General features: G+C 42.5%; 1 protein-coding gene across 1 annotated transcript; it reads right to left on the bottom strand.

The window, feature by feature from the left end:
- Positions 1–705: 705 nt before the first annotated feature.
- On the bottom strand, positions 706–4,288 carry LOC118253206 (cytochrome c oxidase assembly protein COX20, mitochondrial). Its single transcript, XM_035557359.2, has 4 exons — positions 4,047–4,288; positions 2,235–2,349; positions 2,033–2,096; positions 706–1,459 (listed from the first exon to the last, which is right to left on the bottom strand). Exons 1-4 carry the CDS (start codon positions 4,077–4,079, stop codon positions 1,318–1,320), a joined length of 354 nt encoding a protein of 117 aa, XP_035413252.1. The 5' UTR covers positions 4,080–4,288; the 3' UTR covers positions 706–1,317.
- Positions 4,289–19,313: the final 15,025 nt, after the last annotated feature.

The following is a 19,313-nucleotide window of genomic DNA, read 5'->3' as shown; positions in this document are numbered from 1 at the left end:
GAACTAAAAGTTCTCCATAAAACTTCTCTTCATTCTTTTATTTCCTCCCGAAGAAACAGGAGGAATAGGGAACAAAAAGAAATGGTAGAGAATGCAGGTTTGTTTTCTTCTTGTAAGAAGCTAAACCAGAGAGGGTAAAAGTTCAATTATCTTAGTGTAAACAGCATGCTTGTTTAGTGCTCTCAAGCATACTTCAAAATTAAATAAGTAGAGCAATGCTGGTGTTTACATCTGGACTCCCCTCCCCACACGCCTGCCACCAACCTGAGTCACTGACGGATCACAAACTCCCTCAGGCTAAGTAGAGGGTACTATTTTTGCTCAGTGAATGACTTTAGACCAAAAAGGTGCTTGTAACATGATGTACTATAAATCATTTTGTAAAAAACAAAACAAAAAAATTCTCACTGGTGTAGACAGAAGCATACAAGCAAAGGAATACTATGCCATCGTTCATCTTTTTGCCTATATGCAATTAGATCTAACACTATTTCCCAATAAAACAATGTTTCCTTTAAAGTATATAGTTATATTTTTTATCTTAAGATTTACAGTAAAATATATTAACAGAACATGCCTTTTCCAATGAACTGCTCACCTTTACTACTTATAAGTAATATAACTATTATTCCAGCAATTGTTAAGGAAATCTCTCAAAGAGAAGATTTTTAATCAAGTCAAAAGACATGACACAAATACCTGAGATTCCTCCTGAAGTATGGTTTTATTCTTCGTTTTGCACAGACAAAGATGGAAGTTCACAGTATATATAGATTATTTGAAGTTGCCCACTGCTCTGCAGCTGAAATCTTACAAAAGCTACTGATATCCACCTTGCACAGGCAAGACATTCACTTACTGTTTAAATACTCCTGTTTTACAAACAGCACACTTACCAGCAGCACTGAAAGATGCATTTACTCAGAGAAGAGCTGATGAAAATATTTTCCTGTATTTAAATGAGACGTAATTACAACTTTGCTAAAATGAACCATTCTGTTTAAAATAAAGTGAAAGCAGTCCCAAAATGCTGTCATTAATCCTCCAAGACCCTGCAGCAGACCACATCAGTTCCCAAATGTTTAACAAGCCAAAACCATGGAGGTCATTCCTGACCGTGTACGTAGTCATATACATACATACATACATGAAACAAAGAAAGGCTTGTATACTGATTTAACACTGAATTTCTTACTTGAATTTTCTAGGAAAATCAGCATGATTTATCAGTTACCTCACACATTTACAGGGAACACCACCATTTTTGGACCACCTTCTCCAAGAACTGTATTAGCCCACAGATTCTTCTAGAGCAGACTACGAATTGCTTCTTTCACTGTCCGCTTGGTTTTTTTCTGGATCAAAAGAACTGCCTTCAAATAAAATTTTGTTTCTCATTCCTTCTTTAAGCATTCGTTGCCGGATCCTGTGTTTGGCTAAATTGTACCTGCAGTAAAACCTAGAGGAGACAAAAAGAAAACATGATTCCCTGCTTTACACGTGTGACAGTACCAAATCAGAGTTATTCAGCCAGTTGAAATTTTGAAACCACATATGATAATGTTAGTAAAATTCACTATGAAATAACACATAATGAAAATACTAAGGTACCTGCTATTTCTTTAAGGCAAACATTAGGCAGCTCCTACCGAGAAACAGGATATACAATTCCAATGGAAAATGCTCACTTTTATAATTTGGATCTTAACCTCGTGAACGTTTAATATGCTGCCTTTATAATTAGGGCAGAAGAATGGCACATGTGAAGGAAAAAAAAGAAAGAAAGAAGGAGATAACTGGATGGTCTGATCTCTGAGAATTCAAGAAACGAGCAAATTCTGTTTTGTTTTTTAAATACATGAAAATAAAAAGTTGAAGGCATAGAACTCTTTTTCCCTTAAAAATGATTTGGGGGAGAAGGAAGAGGGCAGTTAGCTAGGCAAGTCATTTATGGAGTTTCAAAAACAGCATGAAAGGTCACACAAAAGTAGCCAACATAGGTCTGTCAAAATTCAAAAAGCATTTTACATACCAGTATCCTAACATTGTGCAAATAAAGCCCCCGACTGCAAAGTCACAGGATCTTTTCACTCTACCTGAAACAAAAATGCTCCAAAAAATTAGAGGAAAAAAGTAGGGTGGCTTCCCATTTTTAATAAAGCTTAATAGAAATTAAGAATGAATTTCTCCTTACAAATAACACATACAAAGAAACAAAAGGAGTAAGTACTTACTGGTTGCTAAAAAGTGTCCAAGACCCAAAACTAAAGATCCCACTGAGCCATAGAGCACTGATTCTCGTGCACACGGGACATTTTTAACATCAAGAAATCCTAGGAGTTTAAAGGACTGCAAGGAAAAAAAAACACATTAAAATATGAATTAAAAACTACTTTTGTAGAAGTAGCCAATTTCCCTGTAAAACTGACTCATCTTAGTAGTCAACAATAAAAACTGGATGATTTCCTGCTCCCAGGAATATATTTGTATTTGAGCAAAATCAATTTATATTGGAGCAAAAGATAACCATACATAGCGAATATGCACAGCTGTATCAAGAACTGCTTTAAATTAGTTAGCAATTGATTTAGGCAACATCATTTTGTATAAACCTGGTGGCTTATAGTTCTTCTATCCTTCCCATTGAAGATTATTTCAATTCTTCCTTTACATTCCCCCAAAAAAGGAAGGGAGAAAACCCTTAGGAGCCCAGTTCCTTTGTTCAAAACCAACATACATCAGGTTGTATAACAGGTGAGGTTACAACCAACCAGGTAAGGTTATGCCTTGTAATTTTAATATCTGAAAAGGCACATACATGTGTTCAAAAAAAAAAAAAAAAAAAGGGAAAGAAATTACTGGAGAAGATGCTGGTACCAAAGAACCTTATATTAAACAAAGAATAAAAACATCATTTTTAACCTAAACCTGTGTATGCCTAAACATAGGGGCTATTCATTTAAATTCATCTATATACTACAAATGGATTTCAAAATGAATCTACCGGTAAAAATTACTCTAATTATTTCACACTCTGCCTCACATTTGTAACCCACACTAGCTTTTTACTGTCAAATTTCTACTTAATTTTCAAATGGCAATTACATATTGCCATGCATAAATGCAACTGTGGACTGACAAATATGTTTTTAATTTCTGAGATGCCTACACTGGCTTAAGTACGATCTGAATCCTCTAAATTGATTACACCTCATATCTCCCACCTGACGAACATCCTTGCAAGTGCACATTGGTGTCACAAGCAGGAATGGAAAACTACATATATAGAGGCCTCAAAACAACATGGTCGCAGTGAAGGTGCCTGAACTGTAATGAATCTGCTCTTCTTCCTCCTAATTCATCTGTTACTGATGGCGCAATAATTGTCTTCAACCATTCCATTGACTTTAAACCACTAAATATCATTAAACACTGCACGTGCAACAGTACCAGCTAAAATCATTAACAATGATTTTAAACTTTTTTTTTTGGTAGTTGGAAAAAGTGGATTTTAAAGATGGGATACTACCATAAACCATCCACAAAGGGTTGGCAACTTTGAGGGAAGTCACTGTGAACAATGCCCGGCTGTGGTAAGAGGGATGGCAAGCTTTTGGCAACAGCTGGATTTGCACACAAGTAAGGAAACCCCCATCAATAATTTTATCTATGCTGTCAGCTGTTTCCACACAATCCCGTTGTGCAAGTGGGACAAAAAGGCCTGCTCTAATCTCCTAACAATTTCAAGTACTCTCTTTTGGAAGAAGTCATCCGATACGCCACCGTTGCTGGCTAAGACACCCATGCTACATCTATGATGCGCCCTTTTAAAAGAGGATTTCACCTGTTGCTACACGTGAAATCGTTTGTTACGACTCCAGCCACCATTATGGCTCTTAAGAAGGCTCGAGGGTCACGACAGCATTTCGCCCCGAACGAGAAAGCCCTGTGGAGGAGCGCGTGGAAATAAAAATAAAAAATAAAAAAGATACGGAGAGAAAGAAGCCCGCCGGTCCGCACGCAGCCGGACGCCACGCCGCCATTACCTTCCCCGCCTCAGAGCCGCCCTCGCCCGCCATGACGCGACAGCGCCCGCGCACCACCGAGACGGGGAAGGGACGCGCCTAGAGAGGCCGCGGCGAGGCGCCGCTCTGGCCGGCGCGGCCCGCCCCGTCTCTGTGGTGCCCGCGCGGAGCTGGCGGGGGGGGAGGCGCCGGCGCCATTTTAGGTGCCGGGCCGAGCTTGCAGCGAGATCCTTTGTTCGCCGAAATGGGTCACGGAGCGAGGGCGCGCGCGCGTGCGCCTGGGTGCGTGCGCGTGCCCGCACGTCGCGGGAGGGGGGGGGCGCGCGGGCGCGCAGCGGGGAGGGAGGGAGGAAGGGGAGGGAAGGCAGGGAGCGATGGCGGCGCTGCGGGTGTCGCCGCCCCGCGGGGTGTCCCCGCAGCATGGCAGCCGGCCGTCCTCGTCGCTCGTGTCCCTGCCTCCTCCTCACCCGCCCCGTGTGCCCCCCCGTGCCGTAACGTGAGTCCTGACGGAGCCAGGGCACTGCCGCATAACAATCCTAGAATCATTAGGGTTGGAAAACCCCTCCAAGATCACCTGGCCCAACCAGCCCCCTACCACCGATGTCACCCACTGAACCATGTTTGTAAACACCTGAAAGGACAAGGGAAAATGACCCGCAAACCTGGGAGAAACCTGTGCAGGTGGCAGGGGGGAGTAGGTGCATGAATTATTCTTCAAAGAATATTCTTTTGAAGTAGTGGTACTGTTTGGGATACTTACAACCAAATTAGACAAAATACTAGTGCGTTTACTAGGGCGTCCTGTGCTAAATAAGGTCCATACACTGGAAATCATGCATTAGACATCAAATTTTACCAGGAGTTAAATCTGAAGAGGTAAATGGTGCTAACTGACTCAGGACAGCGTTTTATAGTTCTGATATACTGTAAAAACACATTTTGCTGGAAGAAAATAAGTTTCTACCTCCTAAGTAGTAATTTTCCAGCTAGGTTCAATTTAGGACCTTTTACATCGCAGCAACAAAGAAAAACAAGGACGAGAGATATGTCGTATTGATTTAAAAAAAACAGTGTGTCTTGCTTTCCTAGGAAGAATTAGATATTTTCAGACCTTTTAAAATATTATTTTGGATGTTTTATTTTTAATTCTATGCTGAATAGAATGCTCTTTTGCACTCACTGGATTTTAAGTTTGAGTTTTATATTACTTATGTGTTTTTCAGGATTCTGAAAACAATGTACTTTTACACAGAATTGATATATTACTAGTTGAAAAGTGCTGCTCTACATTTGCATAGGTTATTTGAAATCTTTGATAGATTAGAAACAAGTCTCAATCCTTCCCATCAGTCCCAAATCTGATTGCTTTATCATGTTTGCAGTCTCTAGGGGCAATGTTCAGAATTCATGGAACAAACTGATCTGATACATCTACAATTTTAAAAAGATCCATAAACATATCTGGAATTGTGAGTATCTAATCTTTTTAAAGCTAATGTGTATTATGTATGTTAAAACATAGGACATTTACCATAATAAAATGTGGAAACAAAACTATTGGCATAATCTCTTCTTGGAATTTGTAATGTATGTTTTTATTTTAGTTGGTTTAAAAAAAACACCATGTAATTGCATTTTATTGCACAACCACAAATATTGAGGTGTATAGTAAGAAATCGCAGGAGTGTGCTAATATGTCTGAGATTAATAGGGCCAAAATGGTAAGAAGTAGATACTGCTTTTACTGGTGGTGATGTGGCCTGGCCTGCAGAAGTTAATATTTTGAAGAAGAAAAGAATGGAAGAACTGGATTGTTGTTGGCTTGCTGGCTTCAGTGCTAATTTCCTTCATCATGCTGAGCACTTTCTTGAGGGGTCTGAACCTACATGCAATCTTGTCACCATTGAACATAAGGGGAGACACGTTTGCTCTTCTGAGAGCAGGTAAGTGCCTCGAGAAGTTGCTCTGTTACAGGCATTGCTTGGTAGGTAGCAGGCCGGCAGATTCCTGGGCTACTGGTGGAGGCATGCCTTGAAACAAATCTTGTAGGACTTTTTATCTGTCTTCATGGTCAGCTTGAAGCTGCTTAAAAAGAAGTCAATCAATTGCCTGCAGTGACCAGGTGCCATGTTGTAAGTCATGAAATCAAGGGTTACTTAACATTGCCAGAAGTCAGGAAAGAGGATGGTTATTCCATTCATGTCCTTGGTTTTCGTAAGAGTGTTTGTCCTTCAGGAGGAGGACATCATATTATTGGATGTAGTTGTGTAGGAGTTATGTATTCTGATGGTTTGGTGGTGGTAAATATTTACTATGATGGTTGTAGAGATACCATCCAGCAGAGTAACTGCTCCCTGTGGGAGAAGGCACAAAGAGTGTGTCCAGGCTACTGCTGCCAAGGCAGTCGGGAACCACGCTCATGCAATTAAAACAAATTGCCTTTTTTATTCCAGCATTAATCCTAATGCAAATTAAGTCTCAACTGCAAGCCAGTTTTATTCTGGGCTGGCTTTGCTGATCGTTTCCGTAGGTTGACTTTGACTAACACAGAATCAGATAATCACAGAATATCCTCAGTGGGAAAGGACCCACAGAGGTCATCGAGTCCAAGTACTGGCCACACACAGGACCACCCGAAAATCAGACCCTATGTCTGAAAGCCTTGTCCAAACACTTCTTGAACTCCAGCAGGCTGGGTGCCGTGACCACGTCCCTGGGGAGCCTGTCCCAGTGCCTGACCCCCCTCTGGGTGCAGACCCTTTCCCTAACACCCAGCCTGACCCTCCCCTGTCCCAGTCCCATGCCGTTTCCTCGGGTCCTGTCACTGTCCCCAGAGAGCAGAGCTCAGCGCCTGCCCCTGTGCTCCCCTCGTGAGGGAGCTGCAGGCCGCCATGAGGCCTCCCCTCAGCCTGCTCTGCTCTGGGCAGGACAAATCAAGGGACCTCAGCCGCTCCTCAACCGCTCCATAGAGAGGTCTTACCCTCTAGACCCGTCACCATCTTTGTAGCCCTCCTTTGGATACACTCTACTATTTTTATGTCTTTCTTATACTGTGGTGTAAAAAACAGCACACAGTACTCAAGGTGAGGCCACACCAGTGCAGAGTAGTGTTCCAATGTTCCTAGCTACCTGTACAAATGATCTTTCTGTACAAATTATCTTTCTAGCTACAACATGAGGTGTTAATTCAACATACTCCTCTAAAAGCCAAGGAAATGAAGGCAGGCTTCTATGGCTTTATTTCTTCTGACAGATCTTTTAATCTTTTAATCTTACTCAAGTATATGATTCAAAACGAACAAGGGGGTTCTATTAAAAAAAGACATATAAAACCTTATCAGTTATAATTTCAGTTAAACTGTCAGAGGTGGAGCTACCTTTAGAATTTCCTGACTTCTTGGTAGCAACTGGACTTAAGGATGCATCTGACGAAAAACAGAACCAAAATTTTCCTAATTAAACGACATCTTTCATATAATGAAAATGTTTTCTATTTTGCTTATAAAGCATGTCTTAAGTTTATTATTGGTGAATACAGAAAGACACTCAGCTTTCTTGTATGACATTGTAATCCACTTCACGCAGATGATGGTAGTATTTGTCTGGTTTTGGTCCGTTTCTTTTTAAGTTGCAGCCTTTTAAGACCTAGAATATATTTTCTGAAATTGAAGACTTTAGGAGATGTATGTTACTTCTGAAACAAATCTGTGTAATAATCACCTAGTAATCATGGGGTTATAGAAATAGGAGTGTGAAGGGGAACATGAGAGGTTTGCTAGTCCATTCCTTACTTTACTTATGCTGTCTCATTCCTGACAAGCTTGTCAAAGTTATTTAAAACACTTCCACAGACAGGGATCCCTCAGCTTCTCTCAGCAATCTGTCTTCTAATTGCAATTAAATTGAAATTATATTAACAGATTATTAAAGAGGTACTCTAATAGGCTTTAGATGACCTATCCCAACAATTGATCAATTTGCAGAAAATGAATTATTTCAGAAATCTGCCGTATTTTGGTCATATGACTTTTTTTTGTATTTTATATATGTATATATATAAATATGTTACATTTCATATTTCTCTACCAGTGAAATCATAGTCCTTTTCATTCAAAACTGTATTTTGTCACGGTTGTGAACCTGTGAACATTATATATTCAGGTCCTCCAAATCAAAGTCTTGCTGCTTTTATCCCTGCCAAAGATTCCCAGAAACATTTCACATCTTAATTTTTTAAAAATAGAGTAGCTGTCCCGAGGTTTCCATCAGAAATAGCATGGAGGGGTATTATTATGAACTCTAAGCCTCATGTTCCATGTCTGTCATATGAATGTGTCAGGTTTAATCTTTATTAATTCCTCAGAGAAAACTGAAGACTAGAACTAATAAGATATTTTTATGGTAATTGTTTCTTTTGGGATGTGGTTTCTGAAAATTCATAACAAACTGAATAGAGTTACGCCAGTAAGAAATTTATGTAGAAATAAGCTATTTAAACAGCACTGCAAAATTCAGAGGAAAGGAAAATCTATCAAAGGCTGTTAAACACTCAGGCACCCTCTCAGGGTTAAGAATTCCCTCACTGGTAGCTGCTAGGGTATTGTGAGTAAGTATTACTACGTGCTTCTCCTGTCCTTACACTTTTCCCTGTATATCCAACACTAGCTAAAGTAACTTTTTGCATAAATCACTGTGACTCTTTAATTTTTGCTGAGATTAAAGCCCAGGGAAGGGAAAAAATCTTCTAATTGCATTAATATACTAAGGTCTTTGCAACTGTTTCGTTTTTAACACAGACAATGCTAGAATATAAAGATATCATTGAACAAAAGGGTAGGAAAGGAGAGAAGTGGTGTTCAGGAGCTTCTTTGACGCTGTTTTGTATGCAACGTGCTGTTAAAGTAGGTGTATAATTAGCACTATACAGGGTGATAGGCTGCTTCTGAGGAGCAGAGCATGTCAAAGGGGACACTCAACTCAGCCAACTAACTGGGAAAGATGTCCAGAAATGATGCCATCTAAAAACTAGAGGAATGAAAAAAAAAAAAAGAAAAAAAAAAGAAAGATGCATCAGGTAGATTTCATTGTTTTGTTGATGCTGTTTGTTGTTGTTTTTTGTATGTTTTTTTTTTGGGGGGGGGAGGGAGTGGGGTGTGGGGTGTGTGGGGTAAGGGTTGTAAGGGTTTCTGGGTTTTGTTTCTAATTTTGTAATAAAGCAGCAAACATTTTAGAGTACAATTCACTGACTTATCCCCACCTTGCCTGGTGACTTGACTGTCCTCTGGTAGTCATGCCAGCTGCAAAGTGCTTTGTTCCACTAGAAATAACTGTAAAGTGTACTTTTAAGTAATAATGTGTACTTTTAAGACAGCTGCCATCCAAAATACACTAAGAGATTCAGAAATGTCAGCATACGTTTTTTTTCATCATGCTAAAAGGCTAGTTTTAGTATGCTAGGGCAGGATCTCCTATACCAAATAGTGCCCCTTGGGCAATGGGTAGAGAAGAGAAAGCTTATGGCTTCAGAAGGATCTCATAAGAAACAGCTAGTCCTTACGGCTGAGATTTGAGAGATCAAAGTGTAGCAGAATATATTGTTTCCAAACAGTTGTTGCAGATTTGCAGACACCTCAGGTGTCCCACTATGGTGCTCGGATTCCCTGGCAAGAATTCAAGGTGTTTTTTTTTTTCCTTAAGTGATAGGAATGACTGCATGTCTTGCACGCTTAGAGTGTTAATCTAGCAAATAAATATTTCTATATATGATGAGAATTTTGCTGCTTTCTGAGAAGGATCGGAGATTAAAAACTTGTTACTAATGTTTTTGAATCCAGTATTTTTTGCTCTCTTTCTGATGCCACACTGTGACCTGGCCTCAACTCTGAGTCAATCTGCTGGTGACTGGCTACCAAGGGCTATTACCTTCTGTCAGATTTCAATTTTGGAGACTCCTAGTTTCCCAGCATCAGGTGCTGGGCTAAAATCACTAATCTCTATGAATTTACAGACCATCTGATGCAAGACAGCCTCGGGCAGAAGCTGTTTTTGCTCTGAGGTTTGGTAGAGCAGCCGGAGCTCTCTGGGTGCTGGGGCAATTGTTCCCAGGGGACTGGTGGGATTTGTGTGCGCGCTCTGCACCGCCGTGCTGCTGGGGAAGCCCTCGCAGTCTCCTACCCTTAGCGGAGGGTTATTATCCTCACCCATGCCATTATCCTCGCCAGCAAGATAGTCAGCTGCTCAGTAAATTCAGTTGCAGAGCTCTTGGGCATGGACATCTATGCTGTGGCTGCTGATCTGTGCAGAGGGTTTTCTTTATTTATGCTGGTAGGGCTTTTTTTTTTTCCCATAATTTCCCATGCTGACAGTTTTATTTTCCTAGCATGTCAAACTGGTGCCTTCTCAGTACCTCTGCAGGAACAAGAGTAGAAACTAAACATACACTTAATTACTTCACTTATAAGCTGTTTAAAATTCTTAGAGAGTTGGATATAATTGATATCTAATAGATGAGTTTTTCTGGTCTGCTAAAGCTAAAATGGCCTAACGTTAGTCATGGTAAGTTATTCTTCCAGTTTTGGAGAAGTGTGTGTTGGCAGAAAGCTGCACTGCTTACTTCATCAAATCCTGTGCTTCTAAGACAAAAGAGGGGCCATTTCTAACATGAGGAAGGGAAAGGAGTGCTTATTTTGATGAATGGTCCTTCAGAGTGCTAGCTTGGGTTTATGACAGCGTAATTCTGAATAATAGTGTCAGTTCCATCTGATTCCCACCTCGTCCCTGCTCATGGGAGTGATGTGTACATTCGGATATTTTATGGTTTCCGTTTTACATTTGTTTACCTCCTGTGAGGACACTTTAAATTAGTTGATCACGATGATTGTTGTGATACAGCTGTTTATCTTAAACCCACCATCTTTTCAGATACTTGTTCATGAATATTTAAAAACTAATGCTGTTCAAAGTTTGTTGTTGTTGTTGTTTTTTCCAACCTAATACATGCAAGTCTCAGATTTATTTGGAACATATTAGATGTCTCTTTAAAATTTTATCTATAACTGGCATAATTATCTGTTCTGACAAGATCTGGTGAAAGAACAGTCCCTAAAAAGAATTTCAGGCATTGTGCTGTTATTTATAAGTCAAATCCTGAAACAGTTCCCACAGCCTCACCATTTATTTATTAGATCTCCTCTAGAAAAATTGGGGCTGCCAGGCATTCAGAGGAGTAACATTTAAGCATTTTGATTTAATTTAAACTTCAATAACCAACAACTCCTTAGTAGGGGTGTGCCTAATAATGTCACCTGTCAGTGTGCTTTTAAGTGAGTTTGACTTTGAGAATATAACTCACCAGATCCAAAGCTAAGACAGGTAACTGATGAACTCCTGCAGATTTTAGGTGAGAAAAGCACTAAATTTTGACACTGTTGATATCCACATGCATTGCTTTTTTTCAATCAATTTCATATTCATATGCAATTTTTGTTTATAAAGAATGACGTACAGTCTGATTTTAGTTCATTTTTAAAGGCATATCAGCTACAAACTGTCCAGAATCTTCAAAGATATATATATGCTGGTTAAGCCTAAATTGTTCATAATTAATACAGCTCAGTTTCTGGAAAGTTTCTAGAATTCATTTTAACATACATGCCCCGATATTTCACCAAAACACTAAGCTCTCCATATCCCTGTAGCCTTCTGATAGCTTCACATTGATTGAGGTTGTTAGTGATTTGGGGGGCAAAAAGAGGTTAGAGTACAGTCACTGGGAATTTTGACAAGTGCTATCATATCATGTAATCAGTACAGAACAGCATCATTCAATAAATCCTGTTTTCTTGTCCAGAAGAAATTGTTATGTGGCCTCTCTCCCAGTAACAACAAGGTTAGCATTAAATGGCACTATGTACTTGGGAAAAATAGGTCTGGAAGGGATTCTGAGATATCATTTTGTCCAGCTTCCTGTCCCAGGGCAAACCCAAATATTCGGGCCACATTGCTGACAGCAGTTTGTCTGCTGTCCACCTTAGGACCTTCAGTGAGGGATATTCTGCAGCCTCCCTGCTGCTCTTTCCACAAGGAAGTGCTTCCTGTTGCCTTTCTTGTCATCTTCAGCGGGGTGCTTGGGAACTCAAGCAGATTCCTCATCCTCATCCTCATCCTCATCCTCATCCATCTCCATCTCTGTTCATTAGGAACCACATGTGGCTGATTCAATTAAGGATCTAGCTCAATCTAAAGAGCTCCTCACAAAGAAACATAAAAACCCAACAGCCTGTTGGTAATATCCAGAAAGGAAACAGCAGTTTCCTTCTTCTTGGACTCCTCCTAGTTGCTCCCACAAGCTATGAAGTTCTCTGATCCCTATTGTGAACAGTTGGGGAACAGAGAAACAGAGAAGCAGTAGTCATTTGCCCAGAGTTGTCTTGGAAGTATGGAGTAGAAAAAAACTCACACAAGTCCTTTCTGCCTCTAGCATCCTCCTTGCATAAGTACACTTTCAGGATATCATCATAAATGAATGCCTCCATAAAATACTGATGTGAAAGAAAGATTAAAGTACCAATGTATTTAATTTTTAGTACCAATGTTTATGATCCTGTTGATGCAGCCTGATCCAGCTAACGTGTCCAAGCAGAGTAAGTCAGACTGCTAGGAAAGCTGTGATTTGGAGAGAAAGGTACACCTTGTATGTCTTCTATTTTGAGTCAGGCTGGTTGGGGCTGCCGGCATGGAGCAGAAACCTGAGCAGTCTGAGCAGAATTGCTGCAGGTTGCTTTGTTGGCCTCCCCGCCATCTTCCCAGCAGAGTATTTGCCAGAGTTTTGCTTGTTGTTGAGTGATCTTTGTGCTAGTGGAGCTGTGGCTGCATTAGAAAGTAACTCAGGGCAATGGGGGGACTGGATCGGTAGATAAAAGTAGCTGAAGTTTGTGTGGTTCACCTCACATAAATTACAAAACACAGTAGGCTTCACTAGAAGAATTAACGACCTTCACATGTACCTTAGGGTCTCCAAGCAGAGAATGGATCATTTGTGATGTTATAGTGCCCCTTTATGTCACAGAAGATGCCACACCTTGCCTTGTTCACAGCACCATGACCCTGTACAGAGTAAAAAAACAAAACAAAACAAAACAAAACCCTATGTTGTGTTTACCTCTGGCCTTACCTTATGCACTGTGGAGGCTGAACATGTGTTTAGTTGTCTCCCTGCCAGAGGGTGGACCCTGGACAACAACCACGGTGCCAATCTTCCCCAAAGCCTCTAAGCTCTGGGTAACCTGCCCTCACCAGGCTTGGGCACACTGCCCTGCTAGAGAGAAGGAAGCAGCCCAGAAGGCTCAGATGTTTTGCCCAGGAGAAAGCAGTGGTGGAAGACCGCTGTTGTGCTGCTTTATGAAGAGGTGACAGAACGGGGGAAGGAGCTGGAGCGTTGTTGGCTCCAATGCTCCTTTAAAAGGAGTTGATGGGAAATGTGGTGGTTGGAGAGAAGCTTGACAATGGCTCTTCAAGCAACAGCCACAAATGGGAAATTTGATAAAGGCAGAGAGCTAAGGGGTGGAGCTGGTGTCTCCTGCCCTGGAGGGTATGAAGGAACCTTCTCAGCTATGAAACTTTCTCTTCCCACTCCACAAGCAAAGGCTTTGTCTGTATTTGTCTTTGGACCATGTTCTCTGACCCTTGCCAGGACCCCCAGAGTAAGCACACTAGGAAAGTGTGTATCTCTAAGCAAAGATCAGACGTAGTTACAGAAGTTGGCCAGCAAAAGTGTTTGAATGCTACAAAGACTTCTTGGTGCCACCATAATGTTCTGGTTCCCTCTCAGCAGTGCTGAGGCACTCCTGCAGATCTCACCATTGATATTCCACTGTTAGGAGGTGACACACTTATTACAGGCTTAGCTGATCTGTTCAGAAATATTCAGCTTAATTCCCTTTTAAAGCCCCCTCCTACTTCAGAAACTATTTTAGAATAATATTTGAAAATCCCCAGGCTATGTGCCAGCAGATATTGACCAAGGAAGTTCCATCTGGGGGAAAAGTCTTCTAGTTACTGAAAATTAAGTAGTTCTCACCTGTGTGGTGCCCTACACAGAGGAAATGAATGCATGAGTCAGATTCAAAACAAAACAAAACAAAACTCCCTTGTTTTATCACTCATAGCACACATGGATTTCATATCTAGTCGCATATTTCATTTGCTTGGTTTGCCTGCAGCAATTCTGGGCCTGCCAGCCCCAGTTCCCTCTCACGTTGCTGAGGATACTCAAGTCTTACTGCTATAGGACAGCAGCTGCACAACAGCATCAGTGAACTAAAAAAAACACGTTAACATTGAAAAGATAGATCTACAAAGAAAATGTTCACTGACCCTATCAAAAGCCCACTATTGTGATACAGGATGGAGTTCAGCTATCACTGTGTAATTTAGATCAAATTGGATTTATCAATGTCTCAGACAATTTTCAGTTAACAAATTGCGTAAGATGCACTTTACAAGGCTGCTGGGTGATTTTCCTGTACTCTGTGTGCTGGTGTCGAAAAAGAACACTGGGAACCACTTCTGAAACGCACTGTCCCCACTCCCATGATGACTGCAGGTCAAGCAAGTTCTAGACTGAAATTTGGCTTGAAAGTCGATGTGTTTGGTTGAACAATCTGTGTCAGACACGAGCATTTGTATGTATACCCTAATCCAAGGGTTCAACTAACTCTGTGGCAGCCAGAAGCTGTGGCAGCAAAGCAAAATGGAAGCAAGGCCTTGCAACCTGGCCAGCCGGCGCTGCTGCCTGCGCGGGGAGCATGAGCCAGCCAGCACTGAGCTGGCCTCACCCCGCTCTTCCTCATGTCTCTTCACATGGCTGTCTAAGTTGTGTTTTATTAGAACAGAAAAGTAATTAAGTCTGGCAACACAACTCTCTAGACTACCACATGAGACAGAATAAAGAAAATTTTGGAAACAAATCTATCTCCTGCTCTGTCTGCTTCAGATGTGAGCTGGGAAAACTCAGAAGGGAGTCTGCGAAATGCTACATGACAGAGAGTTTACTCAATCCTGCAAACCCTGTCCATGCCAAACAAGTTCTTTTCACGTATACCTGAGTTGCATTGTTACCAAGACAGTAATAAATCACCTGGGGAAGCACCTTATGTTTGGGTGGCTAAATCAAGAGGGACCCAATGCAACTGTATTTAGGCAACTGAATCATGCCTTCACTGTCCAGCAGCTTGAATCAGAAGAACCCCAGCCACAGCTCTGTACATTTAATCAGTCTTATACGTTGTATATCTATTCTTCTTTTGCTGTCTTCATCTATGGAATGACCACCAAAGTTCTTTTCAATCACGTTGTCGGCAGACTAAGCATACATATAAAGTCAAGTCATTGCCAGCACCACAAGGCTATTTGCACTGTCTGTGTGTAAGTGCCATATCGAGGCATTTTCTAAGACACATGTTTCTCCCATAAAATACCATAGCTGTTTTCTTTGGGGTTTTATTCCTCCTTTGATGGACTATTGACCACCAAATTCTGCTTCTTAATTTAGCATCTAATTGCTTATTAGTCATACTGTAAATTTCTTTATGGCTTCAGTTGCACAGCTATAGTAATTAGTGTTTATGTTCCTGAGGCCTGCAAGGCAGTGCTTTAGCACCGCACAAAGAGATGAAACATTCCACAACAGAGCAGGGATTGTGCTCTGAGGATTTCTCGTTTTATCTCCATAAGTTTTGTAGAGCCTCACTGTGGGAGTCTCTCCAGAAACGGGGTCAGGGGTAATTCAGTAGAGTCATCCTGAGTAGATTTCATGGAAGAGATGCAGAAAAATGTTCATTTATGATCATGTAGCGTTCTCTGCATGAAGGAACATGGACCCTTCTCAGTAATGAACACTTATTAGTGCCCTGGTGTTTCTCTTATGAGGTGAAACACTTCTCTGTATTCCTGTGGAGTCTTTCCGCTTGAAATTTGATCGAGTAATTAATGATCTGTAGGGAGAGTTAAGCTTTTTAAATGTTGCACTTTCTCCTGACCATTACTCCATCAAAGCCTGGCTCAGCTTGGTGCCATTTGTATCGCTCTGACCCATGCCTGCAAGAGGCTAGCGGGGCCTGGAAGTGCTGGGGCTCTGCTTCCTCCTCCTCCGCTCCCCTGCCTGGGCCTTGCGATGCAGCACCCATTTCTGCAGGTTGTCTGGTGGACCTGCAGAGCTTCTGGGGGAGGCCAAGAAGCACCTCACCACAGCAGGGGAGAAGATGGCTGGGCTGCTGCCCATTGCTGGCCCCTCATGGCAGACAGGCCAGCCTGGGCCACGGGGCCGCCTGGGACCAGTGTGAGGCGTTGTCATGGATGGGCCAGGCCAGGGCACTGCTGCCTGCAAAAGCCAGCCCCCAAACTGACGGGTTGAGGCAACTGAAAGCCACCAGCTCATCCTTTTACCATCCCCAGTAGGTTTGTCATGGCTACTTCAGCATTTTTAGAGCAGGCGACTCAAGCTAACCCAGCCTACAGCACAACCACAGGAGTTTTTTCAGAATATCGTAGGAGGTGGAGAAGATCCGGTCGTGGCTGCACGTGGGTTTGCTGGCAGGCAGGCAGGCCCACGGCTGCAGCTCCCGCCGATACGAGCGCAGGAGGAGGGGGCTCGCTAGTGCCAAGATGAGTTATACGCGAGTTACCTCATGCGACAGCACACCGCCATGACGGCCACATCTGTCCTTCTGCCCTGCCTGTCCTTGCCCCATTTTCACATACCCACATTGTTTGTGTCTGTGACGTGTTCAAAGGCTTCAAAATGTTCAGGGGGCAGCAGTCTGCAGGCAGTGCCTCTCCCTGCCTCCCACCCTCCTCATCCCTCCCCATCGCACTCCCCAGGCAGCTTGTCCCACAGCCAGGCAGGAGAGCAGCAGAAGGGGGAGGAAGGTCTCGAGCTGCCTTCACCCCCCTCCCACCCCAGCAGAGATGGCAGGGTTTGTGACCTGCACTTTCACAACAAGGCAGAGGCTGTTCTTAGATGGACTCGGAGGGTGGCTCCAGCTTCCCTGACAAATGCTGGGGGAGGAAGGGAGTTAGGAATGCGGGGTGCAAATGGACCATGCTCCTCCATCTCCATCCTGCTGCTCCCACCCCAGAGGCATTTGTTTTTACCTTTAAAAGCAATTATTTTCATACCTAGAGCACAGCCTGCAGATTTGAATCCAGATATTTGAAAAGCAGCGCAGAATTTTGCCCTGACTGCTCGGTCTGAATGCCGCTTTGAATGCAAACGTCCCCTGTTTTTGGAGCCTTTGACCTGAGGGGTTTCCTTCACTCTTTCATCCTGCTGCACACAGCGTATTCCTGTGGATTAAGCTGTTAAATGAGCATATCTCAGAGCAATACCAGGCTGGTGTGTACTGTGAGTGATCTATGAATGCTCCCAGCATTCTCTCTCACTGCTGCACCAAACTGACTGCTCTTGGTAAGTACCTTCAGTCATTGTTCAGGTGTTTTTCTCCCATAAAAATGGAAGATTAAAATTTATGGAGCTGATCCACTAAAAATTAACCTACTTCAACATGTTGTTTTCATGCTTGCAGACACAACTTAAAGTCAACAGTGGTTTCTGGTGGCAGAAGGTGACCTGGGAGGTCTGCAAGGAGGGACAGAGACGAGGTTCCAAGGTTTTCCTGGCCACTAGGCACACACTGTGGAAGCTGCCACTGGTGGAGATGAAACAAGAACCCATTTCTGCTGTTGCTGGTACTTCACAACATTTTTCAGTAAGCCTCCCCCAAAAATAAGGAGAAAGAAGTATAGAGTAGCATCCTTCCTTGTTTCTGCTGCTGTCCCTTCCCAAGTGGATTAAATGAGCTTGAAGCAAGTAACAGTGCTTATTGCCAAAAGCAGTAGATTGTTTCTGTGCTCATTATTCATTGCATGTCAATGCAAAAAACCCTTGAAGATCAGCACAATCCAGCGAGAAGCTGGAAGCTCCCTTTCTCCCTGAGGGATGGGCTCCATGCTCCCATGCCCACCCCTGCACCCACCAGCACAGGGAGCGTGCGGCACCCCTTCTTGCAGCATGGTGTGTAGCTGGGGCACCAGCCAGAAGGCTAGGCTGTGAGTGGGGAAGCAACACCCTGCCTTTAAACCTCTTAACGTGCATGGAAGCTGTAAGGCTCCCGAAGGGCAAAGGAGCTTAAAGAGGTGAGAGCATCCTCCAAGGCTCAGGAATCCCCCAAGGCATTGCTCTGCCAGGGCAAGCTGCCTTGGGAGACCTGCAGGACTTCGGGTGCCTTGCTGGATCTTGCTGATTTTTTTTAATCTGAAAGAATCACACACAAAAACAAAAATCAGTCTCCTGTCTTATGGTTCTTCCTATCTGCCAATGCTATTCAGAGGAGAGAAACTGAAAAAGTTGCTGCTGGCACAGTATTCTGGTAGGCAAGTATCTGGTTCAGTACTGGCAGAAACCTAGGACAATGAAACAAGACAACTCTGAAGTCATTACATAGAGCAGGCAGATTTAGGCAGTGCTTTAAGTTGAATTTTGCTAAGCATCGTGTGGACTTTTATTTCCACTTAAAGTCCAAAGCATGCCTGTATAATAGTAAGTGGGTACAGGAGCTGTGCAGCCTATTTCTTCATCAGTTCTTGTTCACTGTTTTTACTGAACTTTCCAAGTCTCTTTGACATAAAAAATAATTGACTTTTACATTTGCATTTGAGCTGGCTACATTATCACGGGATCTTTCTAGTCCTTTCTACTCAGCTCATATTTGCTTAATGGCACATGAATCCATTTGGTTGAAGCTGGCATTTTACTGCAGTATTAGCTAGTGATTCTAACAAGGGGCTGGGGTCTGAAATTTAAGATGCAGAACATCTTTTAGGAAAAAAAAAACGAAGGGAGATTCCAATGCTCTTGGAAATCCTCACTTTTAGGATGCTGTAGTGATGAATGAGCTCAAGTATAGAAGAAAAATAAACTCAATTCCCACTATTCAAACACTCACCAACTCCTTCCAGGCAAAAAGACAACAAGCTATTGTGTGCTTGTGCTGCTAAGGCTGGGAAGAGGCAGAGTTTCCCACAGGCAAATTAGGAAAGGGAAAAGTAGAACAAAACCCACAACCCTCAAAATCCCAAGCAGGGAACACAAGTTATTTTCTGTTCAACGTGATTTGTGTTGTCATTAGGTGGTTTTAATAGGGCTTCAGTCTTATTCTGGGAGGAAAGCCCTGGCTTTGCTTGAGCAAACAGCAATGACCATTCCGACCTGGGAAACACGAGGGAAGCAGC

The sequence above is a fragment of the Cygnus atratus genome, chromosome 3 (assembly GCF_013377495.2).
Source record: "Cygnus atratus isolate AKBS03 ecotype Queensland, Australia chromosome 3, CAtr_DNAZoo_HiC_assembly, whole genome shotgun sequence".
Taxonomy (NCBI): Eukaryota; Metazoa; Chordata; class Aves; order Anseriformes; family Anatidae; genus Cygnus; species Cygnus atratus.
The sequence above is the reverse complement of the archived record's forward strand: the minus strand, read 5'-3'. Positions and strand labels throughout refer to the sequence as shown.